The sequence below is a fragment of the Agelaius phoeniceus genome, chromosome 36, assembly GCF_051311805.1.
Source record: "Agelaius phoeniceus isolate bAgePho1 chromosome 36, bAgePho1.hap1, whole genome shotgun sequence".
NCBI lineage: Eukaryota > Metazoa > Chordata > Aves > Passeriformes > Icteridae > Agelaius > Agelaius phoeniceus.
In genome coordinates, this window is record NC_135300.1 from 304,444 (window position 1) to 326,268 (window position 21,825).

Here is a 21,825-nt window from a genome sequence, read left to right on the forward strand (position 1 = left end):
TGTTGCACACAAAGATACCTGTGTGCAGATGATTTTATATGCAACAAACACAGTGGAAGACCATAGAGCAAGGGATCCAACGCCTGAGAGAGATGGCAGTGGCAGAGATTATCTTCGCAGACGATGTAACAACTATGAACCCAGACTTGGTGCCATGCACGTCTGTGATGTGGCGGAAACTTGTGCGACTTGGGCCACACGAATATGCTTCTGCCCTAGCCATAATGAAGCGGGATGAGAGGGACGAGACTGTGCTGGATATGGCAAGGAAGCTCCGAGCATATGCAGATGCTGTGCGTGGCCCAACACATGCCAGAATTGCAGTGGTAGAAACACGTCTGCAGAACTTAGAGGATAAGATAGAGGAGAATCATAAGAAGCTCAGAGAGGAGATTAAAGAAGACCTTCTCCAAATCTTGGCAGTACAGATCAGAGGTTTTGGTATCCAAGGCAGATGTTCCCCAGATGGCAGAGAAGGTACACCCCACGAACAGAGCTTTGGTTCTACCTGCGTGACTGTGGAGAAAATATGAGGAGGTGGGATGGAAAACCTACTGCTGTTCTGGCACGACGGGTGCGTGAATTGAAGGAAGCCACCAGGAAGAAAGCGGCTCCAGTTGCCCGTAGCTGAACCGCCAGGTATGATGCTGATGATGCCACGTCTGATCCCCTTGAAGGAATATCCAAGACATATGCCCAGGGAAAGAAGGATAACCAGGCTTAGAGGGGCCCTGCCTCTAGCCAGGTAGAGGCCAGGGAAAATCGTGTTTTCTGGTCTGTGTGGATTCGTTGGCCTGGCACATCGGAACCACAAGAGCATAAAGCTTTGGTTGATACTGGCGCGCAATGTACATTAATTCCGTCGAGACATGTGGGGACAGAGTCTGTTTCTATTGCTGGTGTGACAGGGGGATCCCAGGATTTCACTTTGGTGGAAGCTGATGTGAGCCTGACTGGGAATGAGTGGAAGAAACATCCTATTGTGACTGGCCCAGAGGCCCCATGCATTTTGGGCATAGACTACCTTTGAAGTGGGTATTTCCAAGACCCAAAAGGACTCAAGTGGGCATTTGGGATAACTGCTGTAGAGACAGAGGGCATCCAGCAATTGAACACCTTGCCTGGGCTGTCTGAGAATCCATCTGCAGTAAGATGTCTGATGGGAGAAGAGCAACGAGTGCCAATTGCCACCTCCATAGTGCATCGACGACAGTATAGAACCACTCGAGATGCTGTGATCCCCATCCATAAGATGATCCGTGAGCTGGAGAGCCAAGGGGTGGTCAGCAAGACCCACTCACCCTTCAACAGCCCCATTTGGCCTGTGCGAAAATCTGAAGGAGAATGGAGATTGACTGTGGACTACCGTGCATTGAATGAGGTGACTCCACCGCTGAGCGCTGCTGTGCCAGACATATTAGAGCTCCAGTACGAGCTTGAGTTCAAGGCAGCGAGGTGGTATGCCACTATAGACATTGCCAATGCATTTTTCTCCATTCCTCTGGCAGCAGAATGCAGGCCTCAGTTTGCTTTCACGTGGAGGGGAGTGCAGTATACCTGGAACCGGCTGCCCCAGGGATGGAAGCACAGTCCTACCATCTGCCATGGACTGATCCAGACTGCACTGGAAAGAGGTGAGGCTCCAGAACATCTGCAATATATTGATGACATCATTGTGTGGGGGAACACAGCTGCAGAAGTGTTTGAGAAAGGAAAGGAAATCATCCAAATCCTCCTGGGAGCTGGTTTCGCCATTAAAAAGAGCAAAGTAAAGGGACCAGCTCATGAGATTCAGTTCCTGGGAGTGAAGTGGCAAGATGGATGGCGTCAGATTCCTACAGACGTCATCAACAAGATCACAGCAATGTCTCCACCCACCAATAAGAAAGAGACACAAGCTTTCCTAGGTGCCATAGGCTTTTGGAGGATGCACATTCCTGAGTATAGTCAGATCATGAGCCCTCTTTACCTGGTCACCCACAAGAAGAACACTTTCCACTGGGGCCCTGAGCAGCAACAAACCTTTGCCCAGATCAAGCAGGAGATCGCTCATGCAGTAGCTCTTGGCCCAGTTAGGATGGGACCAGATGTGAAGAACAAGCTCTATTCTGCAGCCGGGAACCATGGCTTGTCCTGGAGCCTTTGGCAGAAGGTGCCTGGGGAGACTCGGGGTCGACCACTGGGATTTTGGAGTTGAGGCTACAGAGGCTCTGAGGCCAACTACACTCCCACAGAGAAGGAAATCTGGCTGCCTATGAAGGAGTCCAAGCTGCCTCAGAGATGATTGGTACAGAAGCACAACTCCTCCTGGCACCCCGACTACCGGTGCTGGGGTGGATGTTCAAAGGCAAGGTTCCTTCCACTCACCATGCCACCAGTGCCACATGGAGCAAGTGGATTGCTCTTATCATCAGCGCGCCCATATAGGTAAAGTGAATCGCCCTGGGATTTTGGAGGTAATTACAAATTGGCCCGAAGGTGAGAATTTTGGTGTCACAGATGAAGAGCAAGAACCAGTGACACGGGCTGAAGAGGCTCCTCCATATAACCAACTGCCTGCAGAGGAAACACGCTCTGCTCTTTTCGCTGACGGTTCCTGTCACATCTTAGGGATGAACCGGAAATGGAAAGCAGCCGTATGGAGCCCCACACGACAGGCTGCACAAGCTACCGAAGGAGAAGGTGGATCAAGTCAACTTGCAGAACTCAAAGCCGTTCAACTGGCCCTGGACATTGCAGAAAGAGAGAAATGGCCAAAGCTCTACCTCTACACTGATTCATGGATGGTAGCCAATGCTCTGTGGGGATGGCTGGAGAAGTGGAAAAAGGCTAACTGGCAGCGTAGAGGAAAACCAATTTGGGCTGCTGATGAGTGGAAAGACATTGCTACCAGGGTAGGGAGGCTACCTGTGGAAGTCCGCCATGTAGATGCCCATGTCCCCAAGAGTAGAGCCAATGAGGAGCACCAAAACAATGAGCAGGTAGACCAGGCAGCAAAGATAGGGGTGTCAAAGATAGACCTAGATTGGGAACACAAGGGAGAGTTATTCCTAGCTCGATGGGCCCATGATGCCTCAGGCCATCAGGGCAGAGATGCCACCTATAAGTGGGCAAGAGACCGAGGGCTGGATTTAACCATGGACAGTATTTCACAGGTTATCCATGACTGTGAGACGTGTGCTGCCCTCAAGCAGGCCAAGCGAGTGAAGCCCCTGTGGTATGGTGGGCGGGGGTCCAAGTACAAGTATGGGGAGGCCTGGCAGATTGACTCCATCACACTGCCCCAGACACGCCAGGGCAAGCACTACCTGCTGACCATGGTGGAAGCCACGACTGGATGGCTGGAAACCTACCCTGTGTCTCATGCTACTGCCCGGAACACCATCCTGGGCCTGGAAAAGCAAATCCTGTGGAGACATGGTACCCCTGAGAGGATTGAGTCAGACAATGGGACTCATTTCAAGAACAGCCTTATCAGCACCTGGGCTAGCAAACATGGCATTGAGTGGGTGTACCATATCCCCTACCATGCACCAGCTGCAGGCAAAGTGGAGAGGTACAATGGACTACTAAAAACCCAGCTGAAAGCTTTGGGTGGGGGATCTTTCAAAAATTGGGAGCAGTATTTAGCAAAGGCCACCTGGTTAGTTAACACCCGAGGTTCCACCAACCGAGCAGGTCCTGCCCGGTCTGAGTCCCTGAATGTAATAGATGGAGATAAAGTCCCAGTGGTACGTGTCAGAGGTTTGTTAGGGAAGAATGTGTGGGTCAATTCTGCCTTGAGTACAGACAAACCCATTCGTGGGGTTGTCTTTGCTCAAGGACCAGGTTGCACATGGTGGATAATGCAAAGAGATGGAACAACACGATGTGTACCTCAGGGAGATCTGATTGTGGGGTGAGAATGATATGCAATATCACTGTTCGTTGGATGTTACTGCCATTGTCTGTACATTACACCATACAGACATGAGATAGAAGGAAATGTGTAAGTGATGAAGGTCTGGGCAAGTGGAAGATGGAGAAGGAGATGTGCAAGTGTCGAAGGTCTGAGCAAGTGATAGATGGAGCTTTGAGTGAGTAAAGTGAAAGGGGTGAAATCCTGCCGCTCTGTAGTATAGGGCCTGGATTCAGTGGTCCAGTGTGGGGATGTGATGAGGGCATGATGGGTATTGCTTGTAAATTTTGGGGGAGCAGATGGAAATTTTGTGTGAATAAATGCATGATGTGTGGTAGTATGTTGATGATATGGGGATAAGGGGTGGAATGTCCTAGGGTGACGTTATGATGCTTGTATCCCCATTCATGTGTTCTGTGAATGTTGGATATTATGTTCTGTACCTTTAAGACCGGCTCTGAAGAGGGAAAGTTTTGTTTTGGTTTTCTTATCAGCCTGGCGGGACACAGAGACTGCGGCTTTTGCTTTTGCTGCTTTTGCTTTTTGCTTTTGCTCTCTCACTCTTGCTTGCTTCACTTCTGCTTGCTTTTGCTCATTGGCTAGTTTAGCTAAACTGTCCAATTTCTTCCTGGACAGTTTCTCCTTTCCTTTTTCTGATCATTTCGAACCTGCTCCGGACTGAGACCTGAGAAGCACCAAGATCCTGCACCTTCTGGCCTGCAGCAGCAGCCCCAGCACCGGAGGGACTGAGAACAGAGTGACCACCCCCCAAGAGAGACTTTCTGAATTTTTCATCTTTTTCAGAGCGGTGTCATCCGGTATTGTTCCTTTTGTGTGCTGGGGGGTGCTGTGCTTGTTAAATAAACAGGTTCTTTCCACTCCTCTCCGAGGAATCCTTCCCGAACCGCTTGGGGGGAGGGGCTGTGTGGGTTTGCTTACTGGAGGAGCCCTAATTTGGAGATTCTCCTCCAAATTTGCCCTAAACCTCGACAAGGGATTAGTCTATTTCCATTAAAAGAGGCTCCCATAGGAGGGGGTGGACTAGGGTTTGTAAATGCTCCTTTGACTTCGTCTGAGGTCTGAAATTTTAAGAAATAAATAAAAGGGATATTTGGAGGATCCCATAGGCATAGCTGAACAATTAGACCAATTTTTAGGTCCAAACATTTATACTTCAGAAGAGATGTGGTCTGTAATGAAAATAATATTTTTCTCAGGAAGAAAGGCAGTTAATCAGAGCAGCTGAAATAAAAGCTTAGGAAAAAAGATAATCTACGGGGACCCCCAGAGAAGACAAAATGCCAACTGTACCTCCTGAGTGGGGTAAAAATAACGAGGAGGGGAGTAAACACATGAATAATTATTGTAATTACATAATCAAAGGAATAAATGAGACAGCATATCAAAGGCGAAATGCAGGGGAAAAAAAAAAGGTTTTTAAGGGACAGCTTTTCGAGGGGAAAGAAGAAACTGCAACTAAATAGATAAACAAACTTAAGAGAAATAGGAAAATGGTCCTAAGTAAGCAGAAGATCTGAAAATCTTTAAAGAGATGGGCACAGAGGAGGAATAGGGAGGTCATAAGCTCTAATCTTCTGGGGGGAACAAATACCATCTGGAGCCTGTGATAACTTTAAAAGTGGGTCCCCAAGAAGAAGAATTGGAATTTGTAATAGACACAGGGGCAGAGAGAACCTGCCTGTTAAACATTCCAAAAAGTTATAGTGTGAGCAAACATAGAGTGAAAGTAACAGGGGCAAAGAGGGAAAGTTTTACATTTCTGGTCATTAAAGATGTAGTAATTGAGGGAAGAAACTAAAATTTGCATGGGAGATGTCTTATTGGTCCCAGGGGCAGGTAGCAATTTATTGGGAAGAGTCTTACAAGTGCAAATAAGAATAGGAGTTATATCAGAAAATGGGAAAATGACAGCTAGAGTTTTAAAATTATTTAAAAGAGGATGAAGAAAAAAAAACAACAAAGAAGTTTGAGGTGGGGAAGGAAATAGGGGAGGATTAAATATCGACCCCATAAGGGTTACACTTGAGAGAGAAGATTGTCCCGTACGTGTACGTCAGTATCCTGTATCTTTAGAAGGACGGGAAGATTTGAAGCCAGTAATAGAAGGACTAATAAAGGATGGGGCATTAGAACCTTGTACGTCTCCTCATAATATCCCTGTTCCCCCAGTAAAGTCTGATGGGAGTTATAGACTAGTACAAGATTTAAGGGAGGTTAATAAAAGAATTTAGACTCACTACCCAGTGGTAAAATATCTTAGGCACTTAATAAATAAAAGTAGCTAGAAAACCAACCATGAGAAAATTGCAAGAATTTTATTCATTCTCCCTCCCTCTTCAAAGAGAGAGATCAGAAAATTTCCTAGATTATTGAAATATTATAGGTTGAGGGGTACGCACAAGTAGCAAAATTTGTGTATGAAAAAAACGGACAGAAGGAGATGATATAAAACAGACCAAAGAAGATCTTGTTAAATTAAAAGAGTTAAGTTAAAACTAGCCTAAGTACCAGCTTTAAGCTTACCTTTGTTAGAAAAGTCATTTATCATTTATACATAAATGCAGAAAATGGAGTACCTCATAAAATTTTAATTCAAGACTAAGGAAGAATAAAAAAATATCTAGTAGCTCATATATCAAAGATGTTAGACTCAGTAAGCCACAGCTAGCCAGTAGGTATTTAACAGCTACTGCAATCCTAGTAAAAGAATGTTGTAAGCTTACTTTTGGAAGTAATTTAGTTAGGTTCAGTTCATACCGTCTGAGGTGTGTTGAATCAAAAAAAACAGGTAAGAAGAGAAGAAAGAGAGAAGTTGAAGTAGGGAGGTGGTTAGCAAACTCTGAGATGTTAGAATGTGAAGTGATGACATCTTGGTGCTAGAAGAGAGCAGAAGTGTGAATGCGGGGTTTTTGCATGAAAGGCAGGGAAGTGTCTCAACACACGGTCGTTAGGAGGTTATTCAATGCTGAACTGAGGTCCAGAAAGGGTTTAGCAGAACGGGCCCTCCTTGAAGGGAAAAGAGGAGAAGTTGACTAGAGAAAGGAAAGGAATGTCAGGAGCACCTGGGAAAGCCAGGTTTGGGGTTGTCAAGGTTGGGAGGTGTCTGACCGCTCCCTACGAGCGGCGCGGTCTCGGGGGCTGCGGCAGGCACCGATCCATGGAGGTGACCCGGCGGCGGTGCTGGCAGCAGGGGACACACGGGTTTGCCGGGCAGGAGCGGGCTGGCTCCGTGGCGGAACTGCCAGGGGGGCTCCCAGACTGCCGGGGTCCCGAGTCCAGGATGGCAGCGTCGGCCCCGGTAAGTGGGCCGAGAGAGAGAAGGAAAGAGAAAGAGAGAAGAAGAGAGAGAGAGGGCAAAAGGGACCCAAGGCTGCCCCCAGGGTCCCCATGCCCCTGGCTGTTCTCCCCTGCTCCGGCCCTGCAGCCAAGTGGCAGCACGGCATTGACAGCAAGGCCGTGAAAAGAGCGGGAGGGGGGCTAGCACTAAAAGATAAAATCAAAGCAGAGATTGCTGACTCTCCAAACCTCACAAAGTGGTTTGTTTTTCTTAAGTAAGAAGGGTTTTGGTTTTTTCTTTTGTGTGTTTTGTTTGCTGTTAAAAAGAAGTTTTTTTGTTTTTGTTTTTTTTTCCTTAAGAATGGGTTTTTAAGGCTAAAACAATAAAATGCTGCCCAAAAAGTAAAAAGCAATAGATGTGATACGTCTCGTGTTAAAATTGGTCTAGCTTTTCTTATTTAACTAACTGTAACTCACAAAAAGAAGAATTTGCCTCTGCAGCTCTTAGCACAGCTGGATAGAAGAAGAAGAGGCTGCTGTGGAAAAAGCTTTTAGCTAAACCCAGGAAGTTTGGAAGAAAAGTGAATGGTAAAAGTTAATGCAGTATTATCTTGCTTTTATTACTATGCTATTAAGAAGTCCTATCCAGGTACTACTGAAGCAACAATCAGAATCACGGAAAGAGGGTGAATTCATGCCAGCAGAATCAAAGGACTTGTGAAGAAACCTGAGGAATGGACTATCACATTTAAACTGGGTGATACCAAACTGACTTTCCAATGGGGACTGAGTGGTAATAGTTTAGAAAAAGGCAAATGATCCAAGAAATGTACAAAGAACAACACAGAATTAAGAATTAAGATGACGCTTATACCACTGGTTTCAAGCACTGCCTGGTTTTATTCTGGTCTTGCCTGAATAAAACATCTCCTTAGGGGAGGAATACTCCAGACAGAAGGATCAAGACTGTTTTTGTGTTCTGACCTTAGCCTGAGAATTGTACAGGGGAGAAGGGGAATTACCATTTCCATCAGTAAACTTTATTTGATTCATTCCAATACTGGACATGCTAGCTGGGTTATAAGTAAATGCTTGAATTGTGAGAATAATTAGTATGGAAGTTCACAAAATTTATGCTCTTATTGCAAAAAGTGTTCAAGTAATAACTTAGCTTTGTGGATGGGAATTATTAGTGCCTGGTGAATGAGAGATACCTGAAGAATGGTAAGAGACCACAGTTAAAGGGTGTCAAAACCAATTTGCCTGGAAATTAGTTAAGAGAAAGTGACAAGGAAATAGAGGGCAAGACCAGATTGGCCTCTGTATTTTGCCACCGAGAAGATCAAATACACCTGCTGTGGGTTGCAACCTCACAGGCCTGGGAGGTGGGAGTATAAGCCATACTGGACCTCTGTTATTCCTGTTTCTGGCACTCATTTGTTCTCTTTTCCCTTTCGGGATACCAGCAAGATCGTGTCACAAATGCTGCAGAAAGCATCACGTGGAAAGAAACCAAAGTTCCTCTTTAATTACACACACCTATGTCAACAGCGACTGTTATAACCCATCCAAATTAAGAACCTGTAGGCAAAACGGAATAAATTATTGGATTACAAGAAACTTAGGAAAATGTGGTAATAGATTTGGAATTGAATGTCTAAAAGGAGAGAGATGGATTTGTTTTAAATTTAATCTTGAAGATATGGTTCAAGAAGATTTGGTAAAAAAAACAAACAATAAACAAAAAGGTAAAACCAGCACAGCAATTGAACTCTGTATTGACCCCAAATTATCTATTGAGTCGTATTACAAGACTCCAAGCAGTTATAGAAAGGATAGCAAATGGAGCCGCCCAGGCTTAGAGTTATTATCAAGTCAGCTAAGCCAAACAAAAACTGTAGGGTATCAGAATAGGTTGGCTTTAGACTATTTATTGGCCAAAGAAGGGAGTGTTTGTAGAAAGTTTAATATATCAAATTGTTGAAATTGATGAGCACAGAAAAGTCATTCTAGAAAAAGCAAAAGAAATCAAAGAAGAAAAAAAATATATATGTGCATATAATAACTGAGGTACCAGTCCAAAAATTAGAAAACAATGTTAAAACCTAGCTGGTAGGGTAATGTATTAGAAGAAATTAAGGTCTTTCATTTTATGTGTTACAACTGGTTTTATATTTCTTCCTTGTGTAATCCCCTGTTTTATTTTGCCCGCATAGTCCAGAAGATGCAAGTAGATAAGAAATATTGCTCAAGCCAAAGGATTTACAAAGAATAAGAGTGGGGATTGTGAAAAATGCAGGTATTTTATGATTGGCTTTTCGGAAATATTAAAATGAATATTATATGTGTTGTGTTAGAAAGTAATGCTGTATTAATTCTCTTAAGTAGTGTGTTAAATATAGTTATAGGTAACAAAAACTGTTAAAATAGAAACGATGCTATGTAAGATACTTTTTTTAAAGAAAGGACTTGCAGCGAGATAGCGGCCAAAGGACACCTGGATCTTTCAGAGAAAAAGAATTTATTGCCCTCTTATCAGAAGAAACAAACTTCTTCCTGCCTCCAAGGCACTGTTAGGATTAGAAGGAAGAAGTGGATGATGAGCAGACAGAATCCTGTGTTTGAATGGAATTTATGCATCATGTATGAAGTGTATGACTCTGCAACAGGCTATTGCTTTTAAGGGTTAATCCTTTGTTAACGGGGGTCCTTTTTCGGGCCTGTGCTGCCCAGAAAAAGGTACCCAGACGTCCGTAACTCTTTGTTTTTGTTGTCTCATACTGTCTTAATTCAAATTGTCCAAATTATTATTACTCTAATGTATGACTATTTTTATAACCATTTTATTACTATTAAACTTTCAAAAATTTTAAAAGCAAGTGATTGGCGTTTTTCACACCAGTCTGTTAGGTGAAAATTATCAAAAGATTTTTGTGAGTTTTCTAATTTTGGCATTAATGCTGGCAAATTTTCAGGGTTTACTGTCTAATTGTGGGTTGAGAAATCTGTCCCAAACACTGAGGGGACTCTGGAGCTATTTGGGAACAGTTCTTTTTTGAAATTCTTTTGTGTTGGGATCAAAGGGCTGGCATTTGCAGAGGCAAAATAATTCTCTGTCTGTCCTGTATTTATTAAAGCAGCTGTCATATTCCAACCTCCTCCTCCTCCTCCTCCTCGTCACACGGTTTGTGTGCATGGATGTGGCTGTGCAGATGAATTGTGACACAAAGTAGTCCCACTGGGTGCTAGGAGTGTGGAAGGCGAAAACGCGGAGGCACACCAGGTATCGGTTGCTCAGGGTTACGCGCTGCAGAGGGATCTCTCGGTGCCCGGCAGAAGGAGAGACGCGGAAGGATACATGCAAGGCGCTGCAGTTTTCGCCTGCTGTGGTGCCGTGTATAGACACAGTGGCGGCAGAAGTGGCGTGACAGGGCACAGGGATGCCGGCTGTGGCCGGACAGCGGCACGCAGCGGCTCGGAACCGGGACCGGGCTGTACCAGAGCTGCGGTGAAAGCAGTGGGGGGGTAGCGGCGGGGCCGTGGAGATAGAACTGCACATGCGTGCGGCTGATCCCGGAAGCAGCGCTGTGGTTCGATGAGGTGGCATGGAGTGATATCGCTGGTGCTGGGGTTGTAGCAACTGCGCATGCGTGGGTTCCGTCACTGCCGCGGCGCGGGCAGTCATCATGGTGGCGGGCGGGCCGGGGGGTGCGGGAGGCGGCGGATCTGCGGGAACGGGAATGGGGCTGCGGCTGCGGCCGTGGAAGGGAACGCCGGGACGTCCGTGGTTGCAGGAGGCGGCGGAGCCACGCCATCCAGCAGCTCTGAAGCGGGAGGGTGCGGTGGGGAAGGCGCGGCTCGGCCCGTCATGCAGCGGCTGCGGCAGGAGAGGGGAAGCGACCACGGGCGGCGCTGATGGGAGGCTGGGCTGGAGTCTGCGGCACCAGCATGGGGTGGCTTGGGTGGCTGGGGCGCCCCGGTAAGACAGTCATTAAAACACCCTAAAAATTATTTTTAAAGCCCTGAAAAAGCCCTAAAGGTATCCTAAACATTTCCAGAGAATTCCTAAAAAACTCCTGCAAAAAAACCCCTAAAAGATCCCTAAAAAGCCCTGAAAAAATCACCTGAAAGACCCTAAAAAACTGTTGAACCCCTACCTGTAACACTGTGGCCTGCAAACATCATCTCTACCTATTAATCTGGGTAACTGCAAGACCCTCAAACACCACCACAATCACCAGCTTGAGTTGGTCTGGACAGCACCAAATAAAATAAAATAAAAAGCTTTATAAAAAGAAAAATTAAAAATAAAAATTAAATAAAAAATAAAATAAAATAAAATAAAATAACTGCTTTAAAAATGGGAAAATAAAAAAATAGAAAATTTAAAAAAATAAAAAGCTTTAAAAACAGAAAAATTAAAACTAAAAATTAAAAAAAATTATAAAAAATAAAAGAAATGCTTTAAAAATAGAAAAATTAAAACTAAAAATGAAATAAAAATTAAATTAAAAAATAAAAGAAATGCTTTAAAAATAAAAAAAATCAAAACTAAAAAATTAAATAAAAAATAAAATTAAAAAATAAAAGAAATGCTTTAAAAATAGAAAAAACAAAACTAAAAATAAATAAAAAGTAAAATTAAAATAAAATAAATGTTTAAAAATAAAAAAATCAAAACTAAAAATTAAATAAAAAATAAAAAAAGCTTTAAAAATAGAAAGATCAAAAATAAAAATTAAATAAAAATAAAAAATAAAAAATGCTTTAAAAATAAAAAAATCAAAACTAAAAATTAAATAAAAAAGAAAATTAAAAAAATAAAATAAATGCTTTAAAAAGAGAAAAAGCAAAAAATAAAAAGGAAATAAAATATAAAATTAAAAAGATAAAATAAATAGTTTAAAAATAAAAAATTAAAACTAAAAATGAAATAAAAATTAAAATTAAAAAATAAAAAAAGCCTTAAAAATAGAAAAAATAAAACTAAAAATGAAATAAAAATTAAATTAAAAAAATAAAAGAAATGCTTTAAAAATAGAAAAAGCAAAAAATAAAAATGAAATAAAAAATAAAATTAAAAAAATAAAAAAATAGTTTAAAAATAAAAAATTAAAACTAAAAATGAAATAAAAAATAAAATTAAAAAATAAAATAAATGTTTTAAAAAAAAATTAAAACTAAAAATTAAAAAGAAATACAAAAAAGCTTTCAAAATAGAAAGACCAAAAATAAAAATTAAATAAAAAATAAAAAATAATAAATTCTTTAAAAATAAAAAACTCAAAACTAAAAATGAAATAAAAAATAAAATAAAAAAAATAAAATAAATGCTTTAAAAATACAAAAAGCAAAAAATAAAAATGAAATAAAATATAAAATTTAAAAAATTAAATAAATAGTTTAAAAATAAAAAATTAAAACTAAAAATTAAATAAAAAATAAAGTTAAAAAATAAAAAAAGCTTTAAAAATAGAAAAATTAAAACAAAAAATTAAATAAAAAATAAAAAAAGCTTTAAAAATAGAAAAAGCAAAAAATAAAAAATGAAATAAAAAATAAAATTAAAAATAAAATAAATGCTTAAAAAAAAATTGAAACAAAAAATTAAATAAAAAATAAAATTAAAAAATAAAATAAAAAGCTTTAAAAATTGAAAAATCAAAAATAAAAATTAAATAAAAAGTAAAAAATAAAAAAATGCTTTAAAAATAAAAAAATCAAAAATTAAAAATTAAATAAAAACTAAAAAAAATACATGCTTTAAAAATAGATAAAGCAAAAATAAATATGAAATAAAAATAATATTAAAAAAATAAAATAAATAGTTTATAAATAAAAAATGAAAACTAAAAAAAAAAAATAAAATTAAAAAAATAAATGCTTTAAAAAAAAAACCAAAAATTAAATTAAAAAAAATTTAAAAATAAAACAAAAACCTTTAAAAATAGATAAATCAAAAATAAAAATTAAATAAAAAATAATCTAAAAAAAGCTTTAAAAATAAAAACCTCAAAACTAAAAATTAAGATAAAAATAAAAATAAAAAAATCTAAAAAATGCTTCAAAAATATAAAAATTAAAACTAAAAATTAAAAAAAAAGAAAATTAAAAAATTTAATAAATGCTTTAAAATATAAAAATTAAAACTAAAAAAAGGTAAAAAAAAAGCTTTAAAAATAGGAAAGTTAAAAAAATATTAAATAAAAATTAAATTTAAAAAAAAATTAATTAAAAATAATTAAAAACCAAACTAAAATCCGTAAAGTGCTGTAAAGTGCCGTAAAAGTTCCATAAAAGTAGTGTCGTAAAGCGCGACTGTCGTAAAAGGTGCGGTTTTACGACAGTCGCACTTTACGGCACCTTTTACGACAGTCGCGCTTTACGGCGCCTTTTACGACAGTCGCGCTTTACGGCACCTTTTACGACAGTTTTACGACAGTCGCGCTTTACGGCATCTTTTGCGACAGTCGCGCTTTACGGCACCTTTTACGACAGTTTTACGACAGTCGCGCTTTACGGCACCTTTTGCGACAGTCGCGCTTTACGGCACCTTTTACGACAGTCGCGCTTTACGGCACCTTTTACGACAGTTTTACGACAGTCGCGCTTTACGGCATCTTTTGCGACAGTCGCGCTTTACGGCACCTTTTACGACAGTTTTACGACAGTCGCGCTTTACGGCACCTTTTGCGACAGTCGCGCTTTACGGCACCTTTTACGACAGTCGCGCTTTACGGCACCTTTTACGACAGTCGCGCTTTACGGCACCTTTTACGACAGTTTTACGACAGTCGCGCTTTACGACATCTTTTACGACAGTCGCGCTTTACGGCACCTTTTGCGACAGTTTTACGACAGTCGCGCTTTACGGCACCTTTTACGACAGTTTTATAGAAATTTTATGGCACTTTACAGCACTTTAAAGTTTTTATTTTGTTTTTCATGTATTTTTAATTAATTTTTTTTTAATTTTTCTATTTTTAAATCTTTTTTTTTTAATTTTTTTATTTGTTTTTATTTTTAATTTTCCTATTTTTAAAGCTTTTTATATGCTTTTTAAATTTTTTTTAAATTTAATTTTTAAATTTAATTTTTCTTTTTTCAAAGCTTTTCATTTTTTTAGTTTTGTTTTTTATTTATTTTTAATTTTCCTATTTTTAAACCTTTTTGTTTTTTTAATTTTTTTTAAAGCATTTATTTTATTTTTTAAATATTTATATTTAATTTTTAATTTTTCTATTATTAAAGGTTTTTATTTTTTAAAATTTATTTTTAATTTTTTTTTAATTTTTCTCTTTTTAAACTGTTTTTTTAATTTTATTTTTTTATTTTTATTTTTAATTTTTCTATTATTAAAGCTTTTTATTTTATTAATTTTTATTTAATTTTTATATTTAATTTTTTTATTTTTAAACCATTTATTATATTTTTTAATTTTGCTATTTTTTGAATGCTTATTTTTAATTTTTCTATTTTAAAAGCATTTATTTGATTTTTAAATTTTTTTATTTAATTTTTAATTTTTCTATTTTTAAAGCTTTTTTAATATTTTTTAAATTCGTTTTTATTTTTAACTTTTCTATTTTAAAAGCTTTTTATTTTATTAATTTTTATTTAATTTATTTTTTTATTTTTTTTTTTTTAAAGCATTTATTATATTTTTTAATTTTGTTTTTTATTGAATTTTTATTTTTAATATTTCTATTTTAAAAGCATTTATTTGATTTTTAAATTTTTTTTATTAATTTTTAACTTTTCTATTTTTAAAGCTTTTTAAATTTTTTTTTGGTTTTATTTTCTATTTTTCTATTTTAAAGCTTTTTTTTTAAGTTTTCTATTTTTAAAGCACTTATTTTCTTAATTTTGTTTTTTATTTATTTTTCTATTTTCAATTTTTGTATTTTTAAAGCATTTATTTTTTAATTTTGTTTTTTATTTTATGTTATATTTATTTTTTCTATTTTTAAAGCAGTTATTTTTTAATTTTGTTTTTTATTTAATTTTTACTTTTTAAATTTTCTATTTTTAAAGTTTTTGATTTTTAAATTTTATTTTTTATATATTTTTATTCTTAATTTTTTTTATTTTTAAAGGACTTATTTTTTTAATTTTATTTCTTTTTTATTTTTATTTTTAATTTTTCTATTTTTAAAGCTTTTTTATTGTTTAATTTTATTATTTAATTTTTATTTTTAATTTTATATTTTGAAACCTTTTTTTTATTTTTTACTTTTATTTTTTATTTCTATTTTTAATTTTTCTATTTTTAAACCTTTTAATTTTTTTTTTTATTTAATTTTTATATTTAATTTTTCTATTTTTAAAGCATTTATTTTTTTAATTTTGTTTTGTATTAAATTTTTTTTTTTAATTTTTCTATTTTTAAAGCATTTATTTTATTTTTTACTTTTATTTTTTATTTCTATTTTTAATTTTTCTATTTTTAAACCTTTTAATTTTATTTTTTTTATTTAATTTTTATATTTAATTTTTCTACTTTTAAAGCATTTATTTTTTTTAATTTTGTTTTGTATTAAATTTTTTTTTAATTTTTCTATTTTTAAAGCATTTATTTTATTTATTTTATTTTATTTTTATTTAGTTGTTATTTTTAATTTTTCTATTTTTAAAGCATTTTATAAAATTTATTTTTAATTTAATTTTTATTTTTAATTTTTCTCTTTTTAAAGCATTTTATTTTTTTAATTTTATTTTTATTTTTTATTTCTAATTTTTCTATTTTTAAAGCATTTATTTTTTTAATTTTGTTTTTTATTTAATTTTTATATTTTTCTATTTTTAAAGCTTTTTATTTTATTTTATTTTATTTGGTGCTGCCCAGACCAATTTAAGCTGGTGATTGTGGTGGTGTTTGAGGGTCTTGCATTACGGCACTACCTTTTATGGAACTTTTACGGCACTTTACAGCACTTTACAGTTTGGTTTTTTTTATTATTTGTTTTTAATTAATTTTGTTATTTTATTTATTTTTATTTTTAATTTTTCTATTTTTAAAGCATTTTATTACATTTTATTTGGTGCTGCCCAAACCTGCTGTAGTGCATTTTTATACTTTGTAATACTTTGAAGTAATTTTGTTTTGTATCCCCATATTTTTCCCAAATGGTTTATCCCAAACTGTACCCCCCCCTCCCTTTACCTGTGTTATCCCTCTCCCGGGATGAGATCATCCCCAAACCCCCACCCTGGCTCTCTGTCAATCACTCAGCCTCCCATCCCCTCCATCCAGAAGTTTCGGTCCAAGTGTCGAGTGATGAGCCAGAGGCTGGGAGTCAGCCCCCCAAGCCTTGCCCCATACGCTGTCCTGTATGTCTATCCCCCAGCATCCATCCCTTAGGGTCACTTAATGGTTGGTAGGATGTTACCTGCTTTTGGTTTCCATCTCCCTTTAAATGTGACCTTGGCACATCTCCCGGGGGACTCTCGGCAGGAGGCCCGGAGGTGCAGGAGCTCCTTTTGGACTCCTAATAAAACCTTGGATTAACCCCTGCTAAGAGTCGGCCCTTTATCTTCTACCGCTGTCTCTGGTGTCTCTTCTGCTGCAAAGGCGACCAGCCCAGGTGCCCTCAGTACCCTTGGGGCACAGAGAGTGTCTCCCCCCAGCCCAGGTGCCCTCAGTACCCTCGGGGCACAGAGAGTGTCTCCCTGCCAGCCCAGGTGCCCTCAGTACCCTCGGGGCACAGAGAGTGTCTCCCTGCCAGCCCAGGTGCCCTCAGTACCCTCGGGGTACAGAGAGTGTCTGCCCCCAGCCCAGGTGCCCTCAGCACCCTCGGGGCACACACAGAGAGTGTCTCCCCCCAGCCCAGGTGCCCTCAGTACCCTCGGGGCACAGAGAGTGTCTGCCCCCAGCCCAGGTGCCCTCAGCACCCTCGGGGCACAGAGAGTGTCTGCCCCCAGCCCAGGTGCCCTCATTACCCTCGGGGCACAGAGAGTGTCTGCCCCCAGCCCAGGTGCCCTCAGCACCCTCGGGGCACAGAGAGTGTCTGCCCCCAGCCCAGGTGCCCTCAGTACCCTCGGGGCACAGAGAGTGTCTGCCCCCAGCCCAGGTGCCCTCAGCACCCTCGGGGCACAGAGAGTGTCTGCCCCCAGCCCAGGTGCCCTCAGTACCCTCAGGGCACAGAGAGTGTCTCCCCGCTGTCAGCCATGTCGCGGCTGCCAACTCGGGACCGGCCGAGTGTTACTGAGAGGCTCGCACAAACCCGCTCGGCCGCTGATTGTGGTGGTGTTTGAGGGTCCTCCAGGACAAGGGAGGAGACGAGAATCTTGACTCCACCTTTCAGAAGGCTGAAATACTATTGTATGATCTCTATTATATTAAAAGAAAATGAGATATTAGAACTATACTAAAAGAGCAAGGAGACATCAGAAAGCTGGAAAGGAATAATAATAAAAACCTGCTCACAGCCCCGACACCGCTGGACCATGATTGGTCATCAAGTAGAAACAATGCACAGGAGACCAATCCAAGATGCCCCTGTTGCTAAACCATCTCCAGCCCACACTCCACAGCCAGCAGATTGTTATTGGTTCCATTTCTGTTCTGAGGCTTCTCAGGAGAAAAATCCCAGCGAAAGGATTTTCATCAAACACGTCAGTGCCAGGTGATGGCACAGGCAGCATCGGCCGGCCGAGGTCACTGTGTCATCCCTGCCAGCCCAGGTGTCACAGCAAGGAGGAGAGAGTTCACCCTGTGCTCACCCTGCAATACAGAGCAATACAACACAACACACATATTAACACAAGATGATAACCTTTTTCTATTTCCATTACATGTGGATTTATTGTTACAGGACACCCAAAACAACAAAAGCACACAAAAAACAGCACTCATCTACCATTAACACCCCCTTCAAATGACACACAAACTCACCATCCCTCCCCTCACAACTGCTAAATTACACCCCAGCAATCATTGCTCCTCGGGAACGTGGTTCCCGGGAGCCTCCAAAAAATCCTCCTGCCCGACAAGAACCCCGGTCCCTGGACGGTCCGCGCCCAAACTTTGGCGATGAACGTCGCCTCGCTGACCGACCGGGACCGGGGAAAAAAACCCAGCCGGGAGGAAAAAAAAGAAGAAAAAAAAAACCCAGCCGGCAGGGCGGGGGGAACCCGGCTAGGGATTTTTTACTCTAAATTTACAAATGAGTTGAAAAACATGAAAAGCAAAAGTCACACACACGGTTAAATCCAGTCAGCATGCGCTCACACGCGCAGAGACGAGCAGACACAGACAGACACAGACACATGCTCTCACACACGCTCACGCACTCCCCCCATTTAAACGTTCCCTGCGGCTCTTCCTCGAGACACTGAAGAATGCGCTTCCACGCTTCTTCTGGCTGCTGCTCCTCGACGTCAAATGGTAGATTCTGGGGAAATCAGTAGCCTCGGGGACCTGTGAGACGACAGGAAGCGGTCAACAAGTGGCTGACAGCTAGGACTTGTCCCCACTCTGACCAATAAATTTTCTACCCAAAATCCCATAAAAGACAGATGAACAGTAAAGTTTTTATAACTCTTCTACCTAACTGTGACTATGTGCCAGGGCAGGGCAGCTCCGACCATAAGTGGTACAACATGAGTACACACGATATAAGCCGACGCATACAGTGCAAGTGTACATGGAGTGTAAGTACATACAGTGTAAGCCAACATAGGTACACACAATGTAAGTAAGTACATACAGTATAAGCCAACATAGGTACACACAATGTAAGTAAGTACATACAGTATAAGCCAGCATAGGTACAAACAATGTAAGCACATACAGTATAAGCCAGGACTTGAGGTAGCTCTCTGGAAGATACGAATTCTTGAGCCCTATACCCCTTGGGAAGATGGAACCTATAGAACTGCTGCAGTCACGTGAGGAGGGTGTAAGACGCTTCCTCCAGAAGTCCAAGAGAATGGCGTGGAAAAAAAGGCACTACCAAAGCCGCTAGTGAGAAGGAAGATGGATGAGAACATCTTGTCCCTTTGAGACATTCCTGTCCCAAAGAGTAAAAATGTAAAGATGCCGGAACAAGGGATATCCGGAAAGGAACGTGAGTAGAATACGGGCGATGTGGCACGGAATAGTGCCCACAAAGCGTTGACACGTAACAAAGGCCTGTGACACGTAAGACAATGGACACAGACTACATAACACAGACACGGACGACATAACACAGACACAGATGACATAACACAGACACGGACAACATAACACAGACACAGATGACATAACACAGAGACAAGTGGCAACTGCCTGGCACTGTCCCCGCAGGGACCCGAGATTCCTAACACAAGATGAGCCAGAGGCTGATGATGCCCAAGGAAAGGGAGCCCTATGACAAGAGCACGTGATGATGAAATGGAACTCGTTAAATGAAGTTAGTGCCGAAGTAGTTAAGAGGTTGCTCGAGAGGCTCGGCGAGCCTAGAGAAGGAAGCCGACTGCCAAGTGACCGTGGCCGTGGCTCCGGACGTGAAGGCGAGCTCCTCGGGGGAAAGATCCATGACAACGTCGAGTTGAGGAAGGCGGACGATGCAAAGTACGCGAAAATGTGGAGATGGGTCGGAACTGCCCTGCCCGGCAAAGGCTCTGGCGAGGCTGAGGGGAAACCCTCTCCCTTTACTTCCAGAGAGCCCGCCCCCCTACAGACCTCTACGCTAAGCTGACATCAAATTGCCTCCTGTGAGAGTAAAGGTTTCTCCCCTTCCCCCGACCACTGGCCCCGACACTTAGCTTTTGGAAGAGGAGCGGACAAAATCCATCCTCGGTCGCACGTGGACGTTGAGATGCTCTCCGTGTGTGCTTCGGTGCTGCCGTTTCCAAGCTTTGGCTATGAGGCTCCTCTGGGTACCTAAGACAAAACAGAAAACCTGACTATTGCCCTCAAAAACAGTAATCCCCGGGACTCCTCCGCAGCACTGCCCCGGCTCACCTCAAATCTTGATTTGACTCCGGAGGCTGCCCAGAAGATACCTGCGAAAAGAAAAGGGACACGCTTAGCATGCTGCTGTGTAACGCTCACCTATGGGTCAGCCTGCCTAAACCCCGACTCACCTGCCCTCCTCTGTTCCTTGGCGCGCCTAGGGCAGCAACAGCACCTGCAAAGAAACAAAGCAGAAAATTTGCTGAGATACTGTGAAAACACAACCTCCCAAATCTGACAAGGACGCCACACCGATATCTTAAGCCTGCACACACCTGGCACAGATATGCTCGGCCAGGATAGATGGCAAGTGGACCACCTAAAAGAAAACAAAAACAAGAGGAGATGCTTAGAGCTGCACCAAAACTGAGACATCAGCAATAACAACTGCTTCTGTACGCTACTCAATGCTCACCTTGCCCACTCAGCCTTGACTGCTGCTCTCTGCCTTGACTTCCTAAAAAGAGAGACAAAGAACAATGCTGTAACAGCCACCATTTATGCTTCCTCTGCAGAGACAAACGGTGACTGACCTGCTCGGGGCAATCCCCTCACCTGGGATGGGGGGCTCTGCCCTGGATTTTATCCATCTGCATCTGAAAGAAAGTTAGGACAAAAGTCAAAGGGCTGCAGGATAACTTAAGAGCTCCAGATATCTTCTGTCCATCTACACATCCCACCTAGAGTCCAACTACACCCCACATTACAAACTCCAAGTCCCCAGGACTTCTCCTATTGCACCAGGCTATGGGGCAGGGCAGAGCAGCTCCGGCACAAATGTGTGTGCACACACCCGTGACACAGGACAGGACGTGACAGACAATGGGGACACAACACGGACAGAAAGCTCCTGGCAAGGAAAATGGCTGCGAGGACTGAGAGAATGCAAAAGGAGATGACCGAGGGGAGACCAATGGTGAGCTGATGAGGCTCAGAGAAACCTGGAGGAAGAAGATGCTAACCGAATGATTTATTCCAAGAACTGCAAAGATGGATGCCCGAGAATCCTACGGCCAGAAGCCTCTACCTGCCCTCACGTTCTTTCAAGTCCTACTCCGCCATAATGGATCCTGGCGGGGCACAGCTGTCCACACAGCTCAGAACAAGACCTGAAAAGACAGCTGACCGGATGCTTCTAAAGAGACAAGAGAGTCTGATGCCTGTCTGAGATCCCGAGTCCAAAGTTCTATGGCCTGGCTGCCAGGCCGAGGAATGCAGAGATCACAGATGCTAACAATGATGCCAGGGTTTCTGACAGGCCCCTCATAGGGCTAAGGTAAAGGACATGACATATCCAAACAACACATAATACACAAAAGACAAGTGACACGATACACACCGGGACTGCTCTGCCCTGCGCACCTCAGCACTGTGATCCAAAGTCAGGCTTTGCTTTTATGGGGCCCAAGGGGCTGCTTCATGGACAGCCCCCACCTCTGAAGTAGACTCAAAAACCCCTCCCAGTAATTCCCAAACCAGCCCCCTGCTTTCATCCCCTCTGTGGGTCGTGGCCCTCTACTTATCTCTCGCACTGCTGGGGATGCCGGTCTCGGGTGCGAAGAAAGGCCACCTCGCCGGCTGGGAAGCTCCTGCTGGCACCGGGCTGGTGACTCTCACACAGCTGTATTAAAGAAAACCAAACATCAGTGCCTGATCTTGGCAGCCCCTCGGCCAAAACCCCACAAGTCTG

At 40.8% G+C, this 21,825-nt stretch overlaps 1 protein-coding gene and 1 long non-coding RNA gene across 4 annotated transcripts in view; both read right to left on the bottom strand.

Moving 5' to 3' along the window:
* LOC143696534 (uncharacterized) overlaps window positions 1-21,825 on the bottom strand; it is a 37,216-nt gene that overhangs the window by 12,979 nt on the left and 2,412 nt on the right. The window lies entirely within an intron of this gene.
* On the bottom strand, window positions 17,586-21,692 carry LOC143696545 (uncharacterized). 3 transcript variants are annotated; one of them, XM_077193084.1, is made up of 8 exons: window positions 20,691-21,692; window positions 20,551-20,592; window positions 20,411-20,454; window positions 20,267-20,310; window positions 20,145-20,185; window positions 19,947-20,063; window positions 18,488-18,614; window positions 17,586-17,918 (listed from the first exon to the last, which is right to left on the bottom strand). In XM_077193084.1, the coding sequence occupies exons 1-7, from the start codon at window positions 20,729-20,731 to the stop codon at window positions 18,575-18,577; spliced, it is 369 nt and encodes a 122-aa protein (XP_077049199.1). In that variant the 5' UTR covers window positions 20,732-21,692; the 3' UTR covers window positions 17,586-17,918; window positions 18,488-18,574. The 3 variants fall into 3 exon arrangements, 2 of the variants coding, with proteins under 2 accessions (XP_077049199.1, XP_077049198.1); XR_013185962.1 differs by having other exon boundaries at window positions 18,488-20,063; window positions 20,669-21,687; XM_077193083.1 differs by having other exon boundaries at window positions 18,488-20,063; window positions 20,691-21,690.